We start from the raw sequence: 19,185 nt of genomic DNA, 5'->3' as shown, positions 1-19,185 counted from the left end.
GAATCAAGACGACCCACAGCAATCTCTCCGATAATGACTGCCAAAAGGGTGGTAACTGCACCCCGAGTCAAGTAGCAGGTGGCAGCCCGGATTCCTCGCAGTTGGAGAAAATGGGCCCATTCACCAAATACTAATGAAACGCGACTCATGCCACAGTGTTGGTGATAGAAAAACTAACTCCTTATTTACAATTTACCCAATTATATAAAATTCTGCAGATTACTTTAACCCTTTATGGACCAAGGGACAGATACGTCCCTTAGCTGTAAAGTGGTGTAACTTGTATCTATTTTCGCTGCAATTTTAGATTACTTTGTTTGTACATTGGCAAACATTGCAGCTAACACTGGGTAAGAGCTTTTGTAGTTTCCTTAATTTCTTCTTCAATGTTTTTGTTGCTGTCGATTAGAAAAACTTGTATTTTTTTGTCATGCATGCTCTTGAATGTTAATTTCAAAAAAATGAAAGTTGGCCAAACTAATAATAAAATTGGACTTTTATCTGAATGTTACTTTCAAGATACTTGTCCTCAAAGGGTTAAACTCACCCTTAACTTGGCAAACAGAGTTCACAAAATGCGTCAGCACGATCTCTGGCCAGGTTAGACCAGATTATATCTGTGACTTGCTGCAGGTATCATGTAAACTTGTACTAACTTGTTACATGGTCGGGTTGTTGGCGACTAAACCGACTCGCCACCAGGTTTTTTTTGGTGAGGAGGGTGTTTGGATATGGACACCCAGCAGGATTAAAAACAAAACCTGTCAAAGGGCGGAGGAGCTCCTTGTGAGCCAACGGCCATCCATATCTAGTACCCATCTGTATTTGTGGACGTCCTCCTACAGTTGGGTTACTTCTTATTCAGAGGTTGGTGGCAGGATTTGCACTCCGGCCACCGTAAAACCCTTCATTCCGCAAAACACAAAAACGCAAAGAAATCTGAAAACTCACTCCGTGGGAGTACCTCCTGTGCAGCTTCCCTTCGCAGGGCAGCTCACCGGATGACGGGATTGGGAAAATGCCTTCGGGACCCCCAATCTTTGATAATAGGAGGGAAACCACGGGGTAACATTCCCGGGTCAGAATGCGGGAGTGTGTGTCGGAGTGGTGCTGAGGTGTCGTCCACCAGACGGCGGTCTCCTTGGGTTAACCTGAGGCGGTCCCTTCGGGTGGGTGCCTGGAATGTCCTATCCCTAAGAGAGGATGATCACCTGTCTGTTATCATCTGAGCTCAAGCGTTTGGACATCGGGATTGCAGCACTCTCTGAGGTTCAGAGACCGGATTGCAGTGAGATCATGGTGGGTGGTTTCACCGACTATTGGTCTGGTCGCTCTGATGGTTACTATTCCCAAGGAGTTGCTGTCACTGTGTCCAATAAGCTGACTCCAATGATAATTGAGGTAACACCGGTCAACGAGCGTATTATGAGACTAAGGATTCGTCACTCCTTCGGTGTCATTTCCCTGGTCTCTGTTTATGCTCCGACTGAGGCGAGTGATCTCACTGTGAAGGACACATTCTACGCTACGCTCGAGTCTGTGGTTGATCAGTGCCTCAGACGAGATACACTGCTTGTCTTGGGGGATTTCAATGCATCGACTGGAACTGATCGGGATGGTTATGAGACATGTGTTGGTCCCCATGGGTCTGGAACTATGAACCAGAATAGCACTAAGGTCATGGACTTAGGGTGGCCGGTTCATGGTTTCAGCACCCACAAGCTCATCGCTGGACTTGGTATTCAAATGCTGGTGGTGTGGCAAAGGAGATTGGCCATGTCCTCGTTGATGGTCGCTGGAGGATGATCCAGAACTGCAGGGTCCACCGGAGTGCTCAATTCCTCAATACCGACTACTGACTTGTTGTAGCAACTCTAAAGTTGCACCTTAAATCCAGGAGAATGGTACCATCCCAGCCTTGGCTGGATGTTGGCAAGCTCAAGGATGAGAAGGTAGCTGAGGAGTTTGCGAACAAGCTGAGTCGAGATTTGGTGGGTCTGGGTGCTTTGGGAGGTCCTGAAGAGTTGCGGAGTGCTTTCAAGACCACCGTCCTTGATGTTGCCGGTGGATGCCTTGGAACTCACCGCAGGGCAAAGAAGAATTTTGTCTCTAGGGATACTGGATACCATTGACCAGAGTCGCAGGGCCAGGCTGAATGGCAGAGCTGAGCTGTTCAGGGAGCTGAGGCATAAAATTGTACGTGCACTAAAGGTGGACAAGGAGGCCTATGTGCGAGGAATCTGTGAGGGGGTAGAGCATCACCTGGGGTCAAGTGATTCTCATCCTGCTTTCAGGGTAATTCGCACATTGCGTTCATCCAAGCCAATTCCTCGGAGCACTGCAGTAAGAGCAGAGAGTGGTAGGCTCTTAACAGAGGAGTCTGAAGTGAAGGCCCGCTGGGCCGGTTACTTTGAGCGGTTGTACCAGGCTGATCCCCCAGCTGTTGAGTTGGAAGTCAGGGGTGTTACAATCCCTGTTGCTGACCCTCCAATCAACTGTAGTCCACCTTGCTTGTGGAAACACAGGCTGTGGTGAACCGGTTAAAACGGGGCAAAGCTCCAGGGATCTTTGGCATCCATGCCGAACTTCTCAAGGCTGGTGGAAATGCTGCACTCGTGTCGTTGCATGCAGTTCTGTGCTCTGCCTGGAACACAGGCATCATCCCAACTGACTGGAAGAGAGGCCTTGTTGTTCCTCTCTGGAAAGGGAAGGGTGATCGCCAAGACTGCAACAACTACCGAGGGGTGACTCTGCACTCAGTGCCGGGCAAGGACTTTGCTCGGATAATTCTTGATAGGGTATGCCACCATCTGCTTCAGCACCAGCGTCCAGAGCAGTCAGGCTTTACACCAAAGAGGTCAACGATTGACCGTATCCTTGCTCTTCGGGTCCTCACTGAACGCAGATGAGAGTTTCGGCAGGGGCTGCTTGCAGCCTTTGTTGATCTCTGTAAAGAGATTGATTCAATGAATCGGGATGCCCCCTGGAGGATTCTCGGTCTTCGTGGGGTGCCACCAAAACGGATCGATCTGATGTCTGAACTCTACTCTGGTACTGAGAGTGCTGTGAGATGTGGTTGTGCCATCTCTGACTTATTTCCAGTTGTTACTGGAGCTTGTCAGGGGTGTGTACTGGTCCCCACACTTTTTAGCACTTGTATGGACTGGATTCTCGGGAGGATGTCGGAGAGATCAAGCTGCGTTGCATCGTTTGGGAATGTCAAGATCTCTGACCTTGATTTCGCAGTTGATGCAGTCATCTTTGCAGAGACTTTACATATCCTTTCAGAGGCCCTCGAGGTGCTGAATGAGGCGTCCGAGTCACTGGGATTACGGGTTTCTTGGGTCAAAACTAAGATCCAGGCTTTCGGTGACATCTTGGATGCTGCTGTCCTGTCTGTGTCTGTTTGTGGTGAGGATGTTGAGGTCGTGGAGAGATTCACTTACCTTGGCAGTGATATTCATGTCTCTGCTGGCTGCGAGTCAGAGGTCAATAGACGTCTGGGTCGGGCCTGGGGAGTCATGGATTCACTGGATCATGGGGTGTGGCACTGCCGGTACCTGTGCAGGAGGACGAAAGTCCGAGTCTTCAGGCCCTTGGTACTTCCAGTCTTGCTCAATGGATGCGAGATTTGGACTCTGACCAAGGATCTGAGACGGAGACTTAATTCCTTTGGTACCAGGTCTCTTCGGAGAATCCTTGGCTATCGCTCGTCGGATTTTGTGTCCAACGAGCGGTTGCTGAGAGAGACTCGGATGAGATTTGTTACCTGCATAGTCCGTGAGCGTCAGTTGCGGCTGTATGGACATGTGGCGCGTTTTCCTGACGCCGATCCTGCTCACCAGATTCTCTCAGCGAGGGAGTCTCATAAGTGGAGGAGGCCAATGGGCCGACCACTTGCCTCGTGGTTGCAGCAGGTTGATCAGCATCTCAAGGAGATGGGGATGGGCCAGGCATCTGCCTGGGGGATGGCCAGACGGCAGCCCCTGGAGTACCAGCGGAAAGTGGACGCAGCGACGCGCTGCTCTGGCGCATGCTCCCATACCTGACCTGACCTCTGTCTTCTGAAGTCACGGCAACAGTCACAGTGTGCCGGTGCTTTGAGCAGATGTTTATATCAAACACTTTATGATGGACTTGATGGTGTCGTAAGCAGTAGAGGTAGCAACGAATATACAGTAAGGCCATTATGAAGTCGAACCAACCAATACCATAAAAATACATTGTTAAGATCAGTGCAGAGAAATGGTGTTTTACTTCGCCTCTCTGTGCAAAGCAGCCTGGTTTGGATCCACAATGTCAGTCACAAACAGGGGGATGGTTGAGTGGTCATCGTCTCAGCCATATAGGAAAAAGAATTGTGCACTTCAGAGTACAAATATGCCCTTTGGCACATAGGTACTTTGAAGCTTGCTCTTCATTATAAGATCAGGAAACAACTTGCTGGTCTGATGTTTAGTGTCTGTCTGTCTCTGTCTGTGTGTGAACATTTTCAGACTATTTTGTACTTTCTGGTATCTTCTTTTAATTTTTTTTTTAATTTATTTTATTTTATTTGTATAGCAATCGGTCTGCCTGCTCGCCTGCCTGGCTCCTATCACGTCATGCAAGGTTAAGCTATTTGACATAAGACCAAGTGGACAGATTATTATTTAACCAAAAATATAATAAACATTCACTGACGAGCGAGTTTACAACGAAAGAAGTTCGCCGATCACTGATACAATTTCGAAAAAAAACAAACTGCCCACTTTTGCAAGACCGGAAACTAATCCTGGAATACTCCAGCAGTCTTTGTTTGGGAGCTTGAAAGTGGACAATACACTCTTTGCAGAGATGTATATCACCACACGGTGATGGCAAGGAGATATGAAGGAGTTATTTGTGCATGAAAACAGTGCATAGTGCATACCCACCACCTATCTCTCAGAACATACAGCTTAGGGCAGGGACAAAGTGACCTTATCCCCTGCTTATTGTAATACTGTGATCTGTGTTCTACCACTCCCTGTGTTGATGATAAAGTTCAAGGTGGTCCAGCTGTGTGGTACAGTTCCTCTGACCTAAGGTATGTAAAACATTTGCAGACTATGTCAAGGACATATTCCATACGTAGCCACTCCATGCTGTACTTGCCAGCAACTACATATCATATGTGATGTCTTCAGAAAAGACAGTTTAAAGAAGGGCACAAGAAAAAAATGAATACATAAAGGGGGTGGCAAAGGGAAGGGACGAAAGGTGACTGCGAACATGCCCATGCCAAATAACTGCCACAATTTCTTTCAAGTTGAAGAGAACAAAACAGTTGTACAGTTTTTGACCAATCAAGTTGTCGAAGCCCCGGATTGTGAATGGAAGAGGCTCCACAGCACGCGTGCCGAAACGGTCTTGTCCTCCCCTGTCCAGGATGAAGATCACTCGATCTGTCCTTGCACACAAGATGAAGCTGACACCCCTGTGATATTGTTGCGGGGCCGGGCGTCGGCCGCGAGCACGACCGCTAGATGGAGCAGTAGAGTCGGCTCGACCGATCGCCTGGAATTTAGATTGTACTTCTTGGGAAAAGTCTGAAGAGTACGGGTCCCTTTCGGACCGAAATTCGCCAATAGGTAGACCACGTGGGGTAGGGTCGATTGCCAATTTCAATTAACCTAAATATCCACGTCGTCCAACTACCGGGGAAATTCACCCTCGATGGTACTCGTACGGAACGAGCCGCTTAGCGTACTCGAACCGTGTGCGATCCGAGATCCGTCGGTCCAAATGTCCCGTTACAGCGGCAACAGCCTGGCTAATTTCCAAACACGCGGCACGCGGAGCCAATGGAGGAAAAGACACGAACGAGCTAAACCATTTAACAATCGGGGTATTTATTCACAATAATAATTGGGGAACGAGGGAAGCACGCAAGAGCAGAGTTAAACCGATTATATATTAAAGGCACGTATGTACAGCACGGCACTTATACAATTCACTACTTATCTGACTGGCGCCACAAACACACACACACACCCCCAAAGAATCGGACCAAATGGTCTTTATTGAGGTCTATCTCGGACCTGTCCACCTCGTGCGGTCTTCAAGGACCAGGTCCTCAGGGCAGGACTGGACCCCCAGCATGATCCAGACGATCCAGATGCCCTCACGACCGGGCTGCAGGCGTACAGAAGTCGGCAGGGCGAAAGCTTGCAGGAGAAGACCCTCCGTGGCACCGACCACTCCGTGCGCGGACGCTTTCAGAACTCTCTTGCGCGCAGATGTCCACTTCTTGCCAGAACTCTCAGAACCCGTACGCGCACTTCTTGCCAGGACCAGAACCCATGCGCGCACTTCTTGCCAGGTCCAGAACAAACACGAGCGCGCAGACCGTGTCTATAATTATACCCCCCTCTTCGGAGGGGGGGGGGGCACCTCCTCGCGACACTCCTTCTCTCACTGGCTGGTTTTGGCACACAAAATCGCTCTTCGTCTCTCTCACTGGCCAAAATGGGCGGCAAGCTCCTTGATTGGCCCGGGGCTGTGGTGACATCACACAGAGCCCTTTCCTCCTGTCGCAGGATCCGATTGGCCAGGCGATGGTCACCTCACTCGTTGCACGCTGATGGGTCAAGGGCCGCCACGTGGCTCCTCCTTGAACTCCGCCCACCATGACGTCAGCCAGAGCGAGGTGAAGGAAGCGAAGTGGAGGTGAGTGTGATGCGGCGTGGTCAGCGTTGATGTTTGTGGAAAAATAAATGAAAAGAAAACCTGACTATTAAAATAACTCCACAGTGCAGGAACATTTAATTAGCCATTAGACCAGGGACAGGACCCGAACTGGCAACATGTACTTACCGATATAACTGATCTATAGGACCTGTATGTTGTGTGCTCATGGCTTCCAGATTAGCAACAATATTGCATGCTGCTCACTGTGTGAAAGAAGGTAACAGCAGGGTGCTAAATAAGGACTGTCAACACAGATGTGGTCATATTAGCAGTTGCCTTCCATTTTCAGATTGCCAACCTCAAAGAATGGTATGTTGCACATGGCTCTGGAAAGCGGTTCACGTATATCCCTGTGCATCGCATTTCAAGAAACGTTGGTGGTTTGAAATGCAGGGCATTACCGTTGGTGCATGCAATCAGTGGATGTGACACAACATCCAGTTTTCTTAGTAAAGGGAAGAAGACAGCGTGGGAAATGTGGCAGGCATATCCAATGGTCACAGATGCATTCATCACGTCACACCAGCCAGATGATGTGCCAGAAGAATCTGAACAAAACGTTAACAGATTTGTGATTGTAATGTATCAAAAGACTTGAGTGCAGCTATTGTGATGATGCAAGGTGTGATTTGTTCACTTGGGGAGAATCATACCACCAACTATTTGAGCATGCCAAATGTGCAGTCATTCAAGCAGGCAACATCTGGTCACAATCACTTGTGGCCTGTCTCAACCTTCCTAGTCCAGCTGATCGGGGTTGGGTCCATGACCCGGTTTGGATTTCCTGGATGACTCTTCCAGAGGCATCAAAAAGTTGTCAAGGATTGATTCGATGTTACTGCAACGTGTGTTCAGGGAATTGCAAGTGCTTCTCAGAAAAGTTAATATGCACTGATTTGTGTTCTTGCAAAGGTGGTTGTATCAACAATGGAGACTATTGAAAATGTAACTGTTGAGAATGCTCAGTTCGGTTATTAGTAATATGATGTGTCATCTCACTTGTAAATTCTGACAGTTTTGTGTTTTATTCAGCGTTTAAAATGAGCAAGTGTCCATTATTCTCACCAATTGTTACCTTGGATTCCTTCGCAGCAGTCAATAAGCCAAATAATTGCTGGAATGGAAGGATTCTGCCCATAAACTATTTAATCTGTGGGCTCAAAAATTTACTCCTTATCAAATAAGATATGATTTTCATTAATTATTGTTTTTTTTTTTAATTTGTTTTAAGCATAAAAAGTGGTTGCCATGGTTACTGATCATTTTTGCATGCTTACATGAGCCAGACAAGCCCTGATCTTACATGAAGGAGCAAAGTGCAAAAGGGCGTATTTGTATTCAAGAGTTCACAATTCTTCCCGAAATAGTCTCGGCCGTATGTGCCAATCAGAACGGCAGTAGTGTGGTTCCACCTCACCACGGAGAATCACCAGCGTGATGAATATTGAATATCCCACCAGAACAACAGAAACCTTGCAGGAATATTGATAAGTAGCTAATTTGGCCCACACTGAGGCCGGGCGTCCAACGGACATTGACTTTCTGAGGCCCCAAAAGGTTCCTCAATTCGGTGGGAGAAACTCCCTGAGCGGAAGAGTAAACAGATACTAGCGGAGCAATCTTAATAGCCTCCATCCCTTTGTGTGATCTTCCTTTACCTCGTGGAATTAACATCTAGCTTGACCCCAATTTGCACACACTCTCACGTCCTTCAAATGCCTGGTGTTAGCTTAATGGTTAGGGTGGTGAGCTTTGGATCCTCTGGTGCCGAGTTCAAATCCTGCTCGGCTGTTTAATTAATACCAGGTGGGGTTAACTCTGCCTGTCATCCTTCCGAGGTCGGCAAAATGAGTGCCAGCATGCTGGTACACTGCGTCGGAGTGGCGACCCATCCAGGGTTGTGCCCGATAGCCAAGGAGACTGCTTAAGCAGAACCAACGCTCTGTTCAGAGTATGGTCCCAATCTCTCTCTCACGTTGAATTATCTTCACTTTGTATGTCTCTGATGGCTCGTTCCTTCGTGCTCTTTCATCTCCCGTGTTGCGGGCATGCCCTTTCTCTCACAAGCCTATCTTATTTCTACTAATGCCCTTCAAAGCTCAAGCTTGTCAGGGCTGCTTTCATGTACCCACCCAGGCATATCTTCACTTGGCCAATCAGCCGTACCATTGTCTGATAAGGACGATTGGATCTGACTTTCATGGTGAGTTGCTCGTCACTTGCCAGCTGTAGCTTATATTTGTTTTTACTCCAATGATAAAACAGGTTCACATTTCATTTCTCTGCAAGTTAAAAGGAGCATTACAAATACTAAACGATTCCATGACATAACAATAATAGTCGTGAATTTTCTAAAATGAGTCAAATAGGACCGATTATTGCACCAGAAACTATTCCAAAGGAAAAAATACAAACAAAATTTCACATTTTCATAATCAACATGTTTGTATGGATGTATGCCAGAGAGAGATAACCCATGACTTGTCCTGAACTTTTTTTCACAAGAAAGATAACTTTGGCCGCTCTCATAGGCTGTTCTCCGAACAGCCCTCAATCGATCGTGTTTATCTTTGTTGTTGTTCTTTCATGTTGGTGTATGGTTTGTCCATATATCTCAGTTTTAATTTGTACAAGAATGATATGAAAGGCGAGTGAAATAGTTGTAATGGGCCATTTGGTGTTGTGCACAACATTGGTGTTTTCAACGATTTGCTTCAATCTGCCCGATCCATTACCAAAGACAAAATATTGAGATACGTGTTGCAGGTTCCAATTCCCATTTCATTGACTTGCAGGTCTTGGATGAGAACATGAGTATTCATGACCATGTGCTCTGGGCAGTGCACATGAGTGGCTTGGATGACATTCTCAAGTTCCTCGCGAGCTCACCAGAGGAACAGCATTGGGCCCTGCACACACTCGAGATTGTCAGCTTGATGTTCCGTGAGCAGGCAAGAGAGAGCTGCACAAGCATTTGTGGTCCATCGTTTTAAAATGGGGGGAAAAAATTCAACGAACTGTCTATAAATCTACACTCAAGTTTTAACTTGCTGATGTCGTATTTCAAATAAATTATCCCTAAACTTTCTATTCCACATTTTATTTATAAATGCATATTTAAAAATAAATTAAATTGCAAAGTGTACTGGAAATATTATTCAATTGGACATAAATTTGTAATGTGTTTTAAACTTGTTGATGTCATTTTAAAATAACAAGGAAAAAAAAATACAAAATGTCAAAGCACACGTTGTTTTTGTAATTTTGCTGTACAGAGATAAAGGGTGAGCCCATATTTATGTACAACTAAAATGGCCGCCAGTCTACCAATCGGCCGTCTTTGATCAGGTGGCAAAATAAAGTGAGGTGCACGTGTATGCCATTATGTACTGTGCTTGTGCCAAGTTTGAACAAAATCAGACCATGCATGTCTGAAGGTCCTGTCACACCTTGATGATTTAGCCAGCGTATGGCAACATATCTAAAACGCTGGCGTACGCTGAACTTCTGTTTTTTTCAGTTTTGGGCGTATAATAACGTGTTGGACGTATGCATAACCTATTAGTAACGTGCACAGAACGTTTCGATAACTTATACCAACGAATGCTTAGCGTGTTGTCGGCGTTCACAACTTATGCCCAACGATAGTCTAACTTATGCATATTGAGCGGCAGCGTATCGCCGATGATCACGTAGCGCAGCCTATTAAAAGGCTGCCGCTCGACGATTCAAATATTAACCGCACTAGACATTGAAGTGTCAACATCACCGTCATGCCGAAGAATGCTGCAAAGAAGTCTCCTGGACGCGGACGCAAGGAGCATCTATCATCACCCACACCCTTCCCATCACGCGCACCTACTACTGACATGGACCTACTACTACTACTACTACTACTACTACTACTTCTACCCTGACACGCTCACGTACTACTACTGACATGGACATCTACTCAACATGGAGTCTGGAACACTGACGGGTTCCTCCTGTGTGAACCCCATTTTTATATAGCAATTCCCCTAAACGCTGCCAATACGCCATTATACAGTAGCTGTAAGTTAGAAACACGTTCAGTAAGTTCTGTGGTCGTCCGGAAGACATCAAATACGTCTACATATGTCAATATGCGTTGGAGATACGTTACACATAGGTTCAAAGCACGTTACTCATAGGTTAGAAATAAGTTTCGGGTATGCTAGACATTACCTCAACGTATTTCGACTTACGAGTAACTTACAAGTAACGTGTTTCGACTTGTGTCAACGATCGCATAACGTGCCAACAATTTATGGCCAGCGTATGCGGAACGTGTGAGTCGTATGCTGGCATACGTCGAAAATTTTTGAACATGCTTAAAATTTGTTGATGAGCTCGGCGTACTACAACGTATGCCAGCGTGCTTCAGCGTGCTCTTAACGTATACAAAACTTACCCATTACGTATTCGACGTGTGCCAGCGTATTCGCCAAATTTTTCATACGTCGGCATTCGCTGGCTAAAACCTTAAGGTGTGACAGGGCCTTGAGAAATGGTTGGGGACACACTTAAGTAACAAAATGGCAACGAGTCGGCCTTCTTGGATATGATCTGGAAAAAAAACTGGTGCATATGTCAGCACCCAGATAATGAATGATGGCCAAGTTTGAACTTTGGTAAATGCTTGTCTGAGAAATGGTTGAGGACATGTTCAACATCAGTTTTTTTTGGTTTGTTTTTTTTTACAATTAAAATGGCCGTCAGTCGGCCATCTTGGATCTCATGTTGAAAAAAAATAACGTGCATATGTAAGCCATCATTCATTATCTGTTTGCCAAGTTTGAACATCGGTAAATGCAAGTCCGATAAACGGTTGAGGACGTGTTCAACATCGGGTTTTTTTACAACTAAAATGGTCGCCAATCTACAAATCTGCCATCTGATCAGATCACAAAGTAAAGATAGGTGCAAGTGTATGCCATTGTGTTCTGTGCTTGTGCCAAGTTTGAACAAAATCGAACAATGCATCTCAGAGAAATGGTTTGGGACACGTTTAAGTAAGAAAATGGCCGCCAGTCGGCCGTCTTTGATCTCGTCTCAAACAAAAAATGACGTGCTTGTATAAGCCATCATTCATCATCAGTTTGACAAGTTTGAACAAGATCGGTAAATGCCTGTCTGAGAGATGGTTGAGGACGTGGTCGACACCGGTTTTATTTATTAATTTATTTTTAACTAAAATGGCCGCCAGTCGGCCATCTTGGATCTGATGTCGAAAACAAATGACGTGCTTATGTACAGCATCATGTGTATTCTTTGTGCCAAGTATGAATAAAATCGGGCCATACATGTCCGACATGGTTGCGGACGCACGGACACGGAAATGGAGACCAAATCCATAAGCCCCCGTTTCGGACAAAGTCCAATGGGGGCTCATAATCCACAACCTTTATATTTTACCAATCAAGGCATTCCTAGGTGCTCCTTGGGGCCCACTCATGCACAATGGTTGACATTCTATGGCTGTTCTTGCTCTATCTTTTTTGTTTTTAATGCTGAGCGTCAAGCTACAAAGCAGCACAAACTGTCGTTGCCAAAAATATTGACACGTTTGCACTTTTTTCAAATAATGCATCATTTATTCCAGAAAATTGTTGAAATTAATAAAATATTTTGGTATCCACATCCGTATTTCTTTAGCTTTCAGTGGAACAAAAGAAAAAAGCCTAAAATGTTACGAAATGTTCACTTATTCCACACAGAGATCCTAAAATGGCCTGGACTATATTATCTACACCTTTTAGAAGTTTAATATTAGAGATAATTAAATTTCAAGCAGGTGATTCTCCTTTAATTTGGAATTGAACTCGCCTGTGGTGAGGTACAGGTGCCTACATTATAAAAATCACTCATTCAACCAGTTTGAATAGAGAAAAGGAGTCGTTCTGCTGTTTTGCGTCATGATGTGTACCGCAATGAATGAGCATAGACGGAAGAAAGAAAACCAGAGAATTGTCTGAGGAGGTCAAACACAAGATTGTAGCCAAGCATGGACAACCTCAAGGTGACAAGTCCATCTCCAGAGATCTTGATGTTCCTGTGTCCACCGTACGCAATGTTATGAGGAAGTTTAAGGCCGATGACACTGTAGCCAACCTCCCTGAACGTGGCTGCAAGAGAAAACTTGATCGAAGATTGCAGCAAAGGATTGTTTGGTGGAGAAAGCACCTCAATCAACTGCCAAACACATGTAAGCTGACCTACAGACGCAAGATACGACAGTTTGAACTCGCACCATCACACTATGCTCGGAGACCCAGGAGGAACCTACTGATGAGGGAAAGATACAAGAAAGCCCAACTGTAGTTTGCCAAAACACACCTGAACAAGAAAAAAATCCTTCTGGGAGAATGTCCTGTGGATAGATGAGACCAAATTAGAGCTTTTTGGTAAAGCACATCTTGATGTTTACAGAAAACAAAATGAAGCATTCAACGAAAAGAACGCCTTCGCTACAGTCAAACATGGAGGAGGTTCAGTGATGTTTTGGGGTTGCTGTGCTGCCTCTGGCACTGGGTGCCTTGAATGTGTGCATGGCGTCATGAAATCAGGAGATTACCAAGGCATTTCGGAGCGCATTGTTCACCCCTGTGTCAGAAAGCTGGGTCTCCATTGAAGGTCATGTGTCTTGCAGCAGGACAATGACCCCAAACGCACTTCAAAAAGCACCCAGGAATGGTTCAAGGCAAAATACTGGACTGTTCTGAAGTGGCCGGCAATGAGTCCAGATCTAAATCCCATTGAACACCTGTGGGGAGGATTGAAAACAGCAATTGGGAGAAGGTACCCTTCAAATCTGGGAGAACTGGAGCAGTTTGCACAAGAAGAGTGGGTCAAATTGCCAGAAGAGACATGTAGGAAACTCATTCATGGCTAAAGGAAGTGCTTGACTGCAGTTATTTTGTCCAAAGGCTGTGATACCAAATATTAAGTTGAAGGTGTCTAATTTTGTAAATGCCATTTCTTTTTACTTTCTAATTTATAAGGATATGTTAAGTTCTGAATGAAAAACAAAGGTTCTCTAAAATTTACAGTTAAACAAAGAATTGTTGGGACCAAATACTTTTGTCAATTTCAACTTATTTTTAGAGACAATTGTGTTATTTGAAAAAAGTGCAAAGGTGCCAACATTTTTGGCTGTGACAGCACCACTTTTAAAGTATATGGTATGATCTCCTTAACTACATTCCCATTGGCTTCCTTCCTATCAGCAAGGCCATGGAATCTTTCCTTTTCTCCAACAGCCTCATCTCAGATCGCCAATTTGGATTCAGACCAGGTCACCCCACCTTTCACATTCTGCTCCTACTCTCTCAGCAATGCATGGAGGCTCTCAATGTCAGTCATAAGATCAGGCCTGTCTCCCTGGACATACACCACATGGCCAAAAGTATGTGGACACCTGCTCGTCTGACATCTCCTTCAAAATCCATGGTCATTCATATGGAGTTGGTCGTCGTTGTCGTCCCCCCCCCCCCCTTTGCTGCAAAAACAGCCTCCTCTCTTCTGGGAACGCTTTCCACTAGATGTTGGAACATTGCTGCGGGGATTTGCTTCCATTCAGCCACGAGCGTTTGTGAGGTCTGGCTCGCAGTCGACGTTCCAATTCATCCCAAAAGGTGTTCGATGGGGTTGAGGTCAGGGCTCTGTGCAGGCCAGTCAAGTTCTTCCACACCGATCTCGACAAACCATTTCTGTATGAACCTCGCTTTGTGCATGGAGGCATTGCCATGCTGAAACGGGAAAGGACCTTCCCCAAACTGTTGCCACAAAGTTGGAAACAGAATCATCTTGAATATCATTTTCTGCTGTCGTGTTGAGGTTTACTTTCACTGGACCTAAGTGGCTGAGCCCGAACCATGAAAAACAGCCCCAGAGCATTATTCCTCCTCCACCAAAGTTTGCAGAATTCGGGTAGGTAGCGTTCTCCTGGCATCTGCCAAACCCAGATTCGTCCGTCGGATTGCTAGATGGCGAAGCTCCAGAGTCCAATGGCGGTGAAATTTACACCACTCCAGCCGACGCTTGGCATTGCGCATGGTGATCTTCGGCTTGTGTGCAGCTGCTCGGCCATGGAAACCCATCTCATGAAATTCTCGATGAACAGTGTTTGTGCTGACATTGCTTCCAGAGGCAGTTTGGAACTTGGTCGTGAGTATCGCAACAGACAACAGATGCTATGCGCTTCAGCACTCGGCGATCCTGTTCTGTGAGCTTGTGTGGCCCACCACTTCGTGGCTGAGCTGTTGTTGCTCCTATACATTTCCACGTCACAAGAACAGCACTTTCAGTTGACCGTGGCAGCTCTGGCAGGGCAGAAATTTGATGAACTGACTTGTTGGAAAGGTGGCATCCTGTGACAGTGCCTCGTTAAAAGTCACTGAGCTCTTCAGTATGGCCCATTCTACCACCAATGTTTGTCTATGGAGATTGCATGGCTGTGTGCTTGGTTTTATACACCTCTCAGCAATGGGTGTGGCTGAAATGGCCAAATCCACTAATTAGAAGGGGTTTTTACATACTTTTGGCCATGAAGTGTACCTCTATTTTTCAATAGTCTGACATCCCACCTTGTTCTCCAAACTCTCTGCCTATGGCATCAAAGACCGACTCCACTTTTGGGTTGGTGACGTCCTTTATTCTCATAGCCAATGTGTGGTTTTCAACAGAATCCTTTCATCGCCTCTCCCCGTCTGGGCTGGAGTGACTTAAGCCAGTGTTCTAGGCCCACATCCTTTTCCTGATCTTCATTCATGATCTCTCTGAATATCTGGAAAGCCCCCTCATATATTTTCTGATGACTCTACCCTCTGCCGTGACATTCCTCATCCTTCAGACAGGCAGGTTGCAGCCCATTTCTTCTCTTCAGACCCTGTCAAAACCAAATTCTGTTCAAAGACCTGGACCCCCCCCCCCCCCATCTACTGTCTTCACAATCCTCTTGCGGAAGTTCAATCATTCAAACTCCTGAGTCTCACTCACCATTGATCCTTCTTGGACAAACCACATTTCAAAGTTGGCCTCCAAAGCCAGTCATCGATAGGACATCCTGTATGGTACATAGTTCTTTTTTGGCAAACCTGAACTCCAATCCACCGACAATGGCTTCATCCACAGATTGATGGAGTACTACTCTCCCCTCTTGGCTGTCGCCTCTGCCTCACATCTTGCTCAGCTTGACGCTGTGAAAACCATGCCTGCAAGATGATTGGAATGTCCAACGACGAAGCTAAGTCAATCGGCCTATCACTTTCCCATCACAGACAGGGTGGTCCCTCTGGCTTCGACCTTCTCATTTCTGATCTTGCAACCTTTGTGGGCTTCTCTTTCCATGCTTTGTCTCCCCCCCCTCCCCCCTTTCCAAGTTTCTACAGGGTGCATGCGGTCCACCATCAATCCCCTCTGGGGAAATTTCCAAATCCAGGTCACTGCCCACATCCACTCGTTTGTGCCTTTTTTTTTGTTTTTTTCCCCCCACCTGTAGAACCAACTTCCACATTCTCATTAATCTCATTTCTCCCTCCAGGTCTTCAAGACCGCTGTTTTCCACCATCTCAGATCATCCCCAATATAAAACCATGATATTTTCTCTACCCTCATTAACCCCCCCTCCCCCCCCCCCAATCTAAAATCATGATCTTGCACACACAAGCCTGATATGTTGGCTTAATAGTAAAGGTGGCTGGCTTAAGATTTTAGGTTCTTGATTTTGAGCCCCATCATGCCGTTGAATTAATACCAGGTGGGGTCGACTCAGCCTGTCATCCTTCTGAGGTCAGAAAATGAGTACCAGCTTACTGGTAACAGGGGCAGTACATCAGCCCAGAAAATGATGCAGCCACAGGCTGTACACAATAACGAGCTAACACACACCACACTGCTTTCCAAATTCCCTTCCTGAAAGTTTGTTTCTGTATCCATCTTGTCCAACCCATATGCCCTCCCCACACCCATTATTAGCCCCCATTGGATTTATCATTTTTATTCATTTTATGTTTTTGTATACAATGTTGAGGCTCGTATAAGAGCTAATGCACAGAACGTACAAGGGGAGCAGGAGACCAGAGGGGTGGGAGAGGGAAGCACATAACAGTGCTGAACAGAGACATTAGATCTGTGGAAGGGTGAGGGATGGGGTGAGGAACACGGGATAAACAAGATGGACACGACAGGGACTTTCAGGAAGGAAGCAGGGAATATTGAGGAGGTGGCTTTGGGTTGGATTAACGGGGGTATAAAAGATCGTGATTTTGGACAGGAAAATAAAAGAGCTGGTGGTGGTGAACAGCTATTTTGAAGACTTGGAGTGAAGGGTGTGGGAGTTTGTTCCAAAGGTGGGAAAATATAGGAATAAAGAGTGAAGGTGAGCAGTGATTCTTGATTGCTGTAGTTTTACCAGAAGGGGGTTGCTGGCGGACCTTGAGCGCCCTGTGGGAATATGGGGGAACATATTGCAGACATAGTGGGTGGTGGGGGGGGGAGGAGGCCAGAGAAGAGACTGTAAAAGACAGAAAGACCACCGACTTGCCTGCGGTGAGAGAGTGAGAGACCCAAAGATTCAGCCTCATCATGGGAGATACCAATGATCCGAAATGCTTTGGCCTCCTCAGCATGAAGGTGTGAAAGGTGGGAGCACCAGCCCAAAGGGGTGAGCAGTACTCCATTAGATGCGGACGAAAGCTTTGTACGTGATCAGGAGCTCAGGTGGGCCGAGGAAGGACTTTGCACGACGGAAGATTCCCAGTCGGCGACTGCCTTTTGGAGGCGAGGTTTGAAATATGGTTTTCCGAGGAAAGGTCATGGCAGATAGTGAGACTCAGAAGCTTGAACGAAAGGACTTCTTCCAGAGGATTGTTGAGAAAGTAGATGGGGTGAGTTTCTAAATGGTCCTCTCAGAGAGACAGAGTGAGATTTGTCAGGATTGAAAGACATGTTCTATTTCAGTGTTGGACCATCTTTTTTTTTTTTTTTTTTTTTTTGTATACCATGGTCGAGGCTCGTATGAGAGCTAACACACAACTCACAGTAAGGAGGCATGAGACAAGAGGGGTGGGAGTGGAAGGGACAAAACAGTGGGGAACAGACACATTAGGTGAACTGTGGAAGGGAGAGGGATGGGGATGGGATGGGGAACATGGCGAAGAGAAGATGGACATTACAGGGACTTTCAGGAAGGAAAGTAGGAGAAATGAAGGGAGTGGGCTTGGGTGGATTATCGGGGGTAGAAAAGATCGAGGATTTGGATGGGGGAAGATAATAGGTGGTGGTGAACAGCTGTTTTGAAAGCCTGCAGAGAAGAATGGGAAAGAATAGAGTGAGGAAGTTTATTCCAAAGGCGGGAAAAAAGAGGAATGAAAGAGTGAAGATGAGCAGTGATTCGTGATTTTGGTAGTTTTAGCAGAAGGGGGTTGTTGGCGGACCTTGAGCGCCCTGTGGAAATGTGGTGGGGACAAATCGCAAAGAGAGCAGGGGGGGCAAGGCTGGAGAGGAGTCGGTAGAAGACAGAAAGACCACCGACCAACCTGCGGTGATTGAGTGAGAGGCCCAAAGACTCAGCTTCATTGCGGGAGATGCCGATGATCTTAAATCCCCTGGTTTCGACAGCGTGAAGCCGAGAAAGGTGGGAGGCAGGAGCACCAGCCCATAGGGGAGAGCAGTACTCCATCAGGCTGCGGACAAAAGCTTTGTAAGTGGTCAGGAGCTCAAGAGGGCCGAGGAAGGACAGCACGACGGAGGATTCCCAGTCGGCGACTGGCTTTTGAGGCGAGGTTGGAAATGTGACTTTCCCAGGAAAGGTCATGGTAGATAGTGAGACCTAGAAGCTTGAAGGAAAAGACTTCTTCCAGAGGATTGTTGAGAAAGTGGATGGGGGGGGGGGTTTGTAAACGGTCCTTTCGAAGAGACATAGTGAGAGTGTGAGATTTGTCTGGATTGTAAGACATGTTCCACGTGTTGGACCAGTTTGTGATTTTATCCAGATCTGCAGTGAGTGAAGAAGCTGCTGCTTGCCGGTCTGAGGGATGACAGATGGTACGGCAGAGGGTGGAGTCGTCGGCAAAGAGAAATAGAGGATTTTCCAGAGAGTCCGAGAGATCATTGATGAAAACCAGAAAAAGAACAGGGCCCAGAACGCTACCTTGAGGAACTCCAGCCTGCACAGGAAGAGGGGATGAAAGAACTCCATTTAGGGCCACACGTTGACTGCGACAGGAGAGGAAGTCTGCGAGCCATGAGTGGAGATGGCCTTGAATACCATGGGAAGAGAGTTTGGTGAGTAGTGCAGGGTGCCAGACTGTGTCAAAAGCACGTGATATGTCCAGGGATACGGCTCGGATTTCCTGTCTGGCATTGAGGACCTCCATCCATTGATGGGAGAGCAGAAGCAGCATATCCAGGGTAGAGTGACCTGGTCTGAAACCAAATTGATGATTGGAAATC

At 46.4% G+C, this 19,185-nt stretch overlaps 1 protein-coding gene across 4 annotated transcripts in view; it reads left to right on the top strand.

Annotated features, from left to right (window-relative positions):
* TIMELESS (timeless circadian regulator) overlaps positions 1-19,185 on the top strand; it is a 105,133-nt gene that overhangs the window by 48,563 nt on the left and 37,385 nt on the right. For all 4 annotated transcript variants that reach the window (XM_085869302.1, XM_085869300.1, XM_085869303.1 and 1 more), the window contains exon 7: positions 9,507-9,662. In XM_085869302.1, the coding sequence (XP_085725428.1) occupies positions 9,507-9,662 (156 nt within the window). The remainder of the gene's footprint in view (positions 1-9,506; positions 9,663-19,185) is intronic.

This window comes from Eptatretus burgeri, chromosome 2 (assembly GCF_056783735.1).
Source record: "Eptatretus burgeri isolate ZD-2024b chromosome 2, Ebu_testis_v1, whole genome shotgun sequence".
Classification (NCBI taxonomy): Eukaryota; Metazoa; Chordata; class Myxini; order Myxiniformes; family Myxinidae; genus Eptatretus; species Eptatretus burgeri.
The sequence above is the reverse complement of the archived record's forward strand: the minus strand, read 5'-3'. Positions and strand labels throughout refer to the sequence as shown.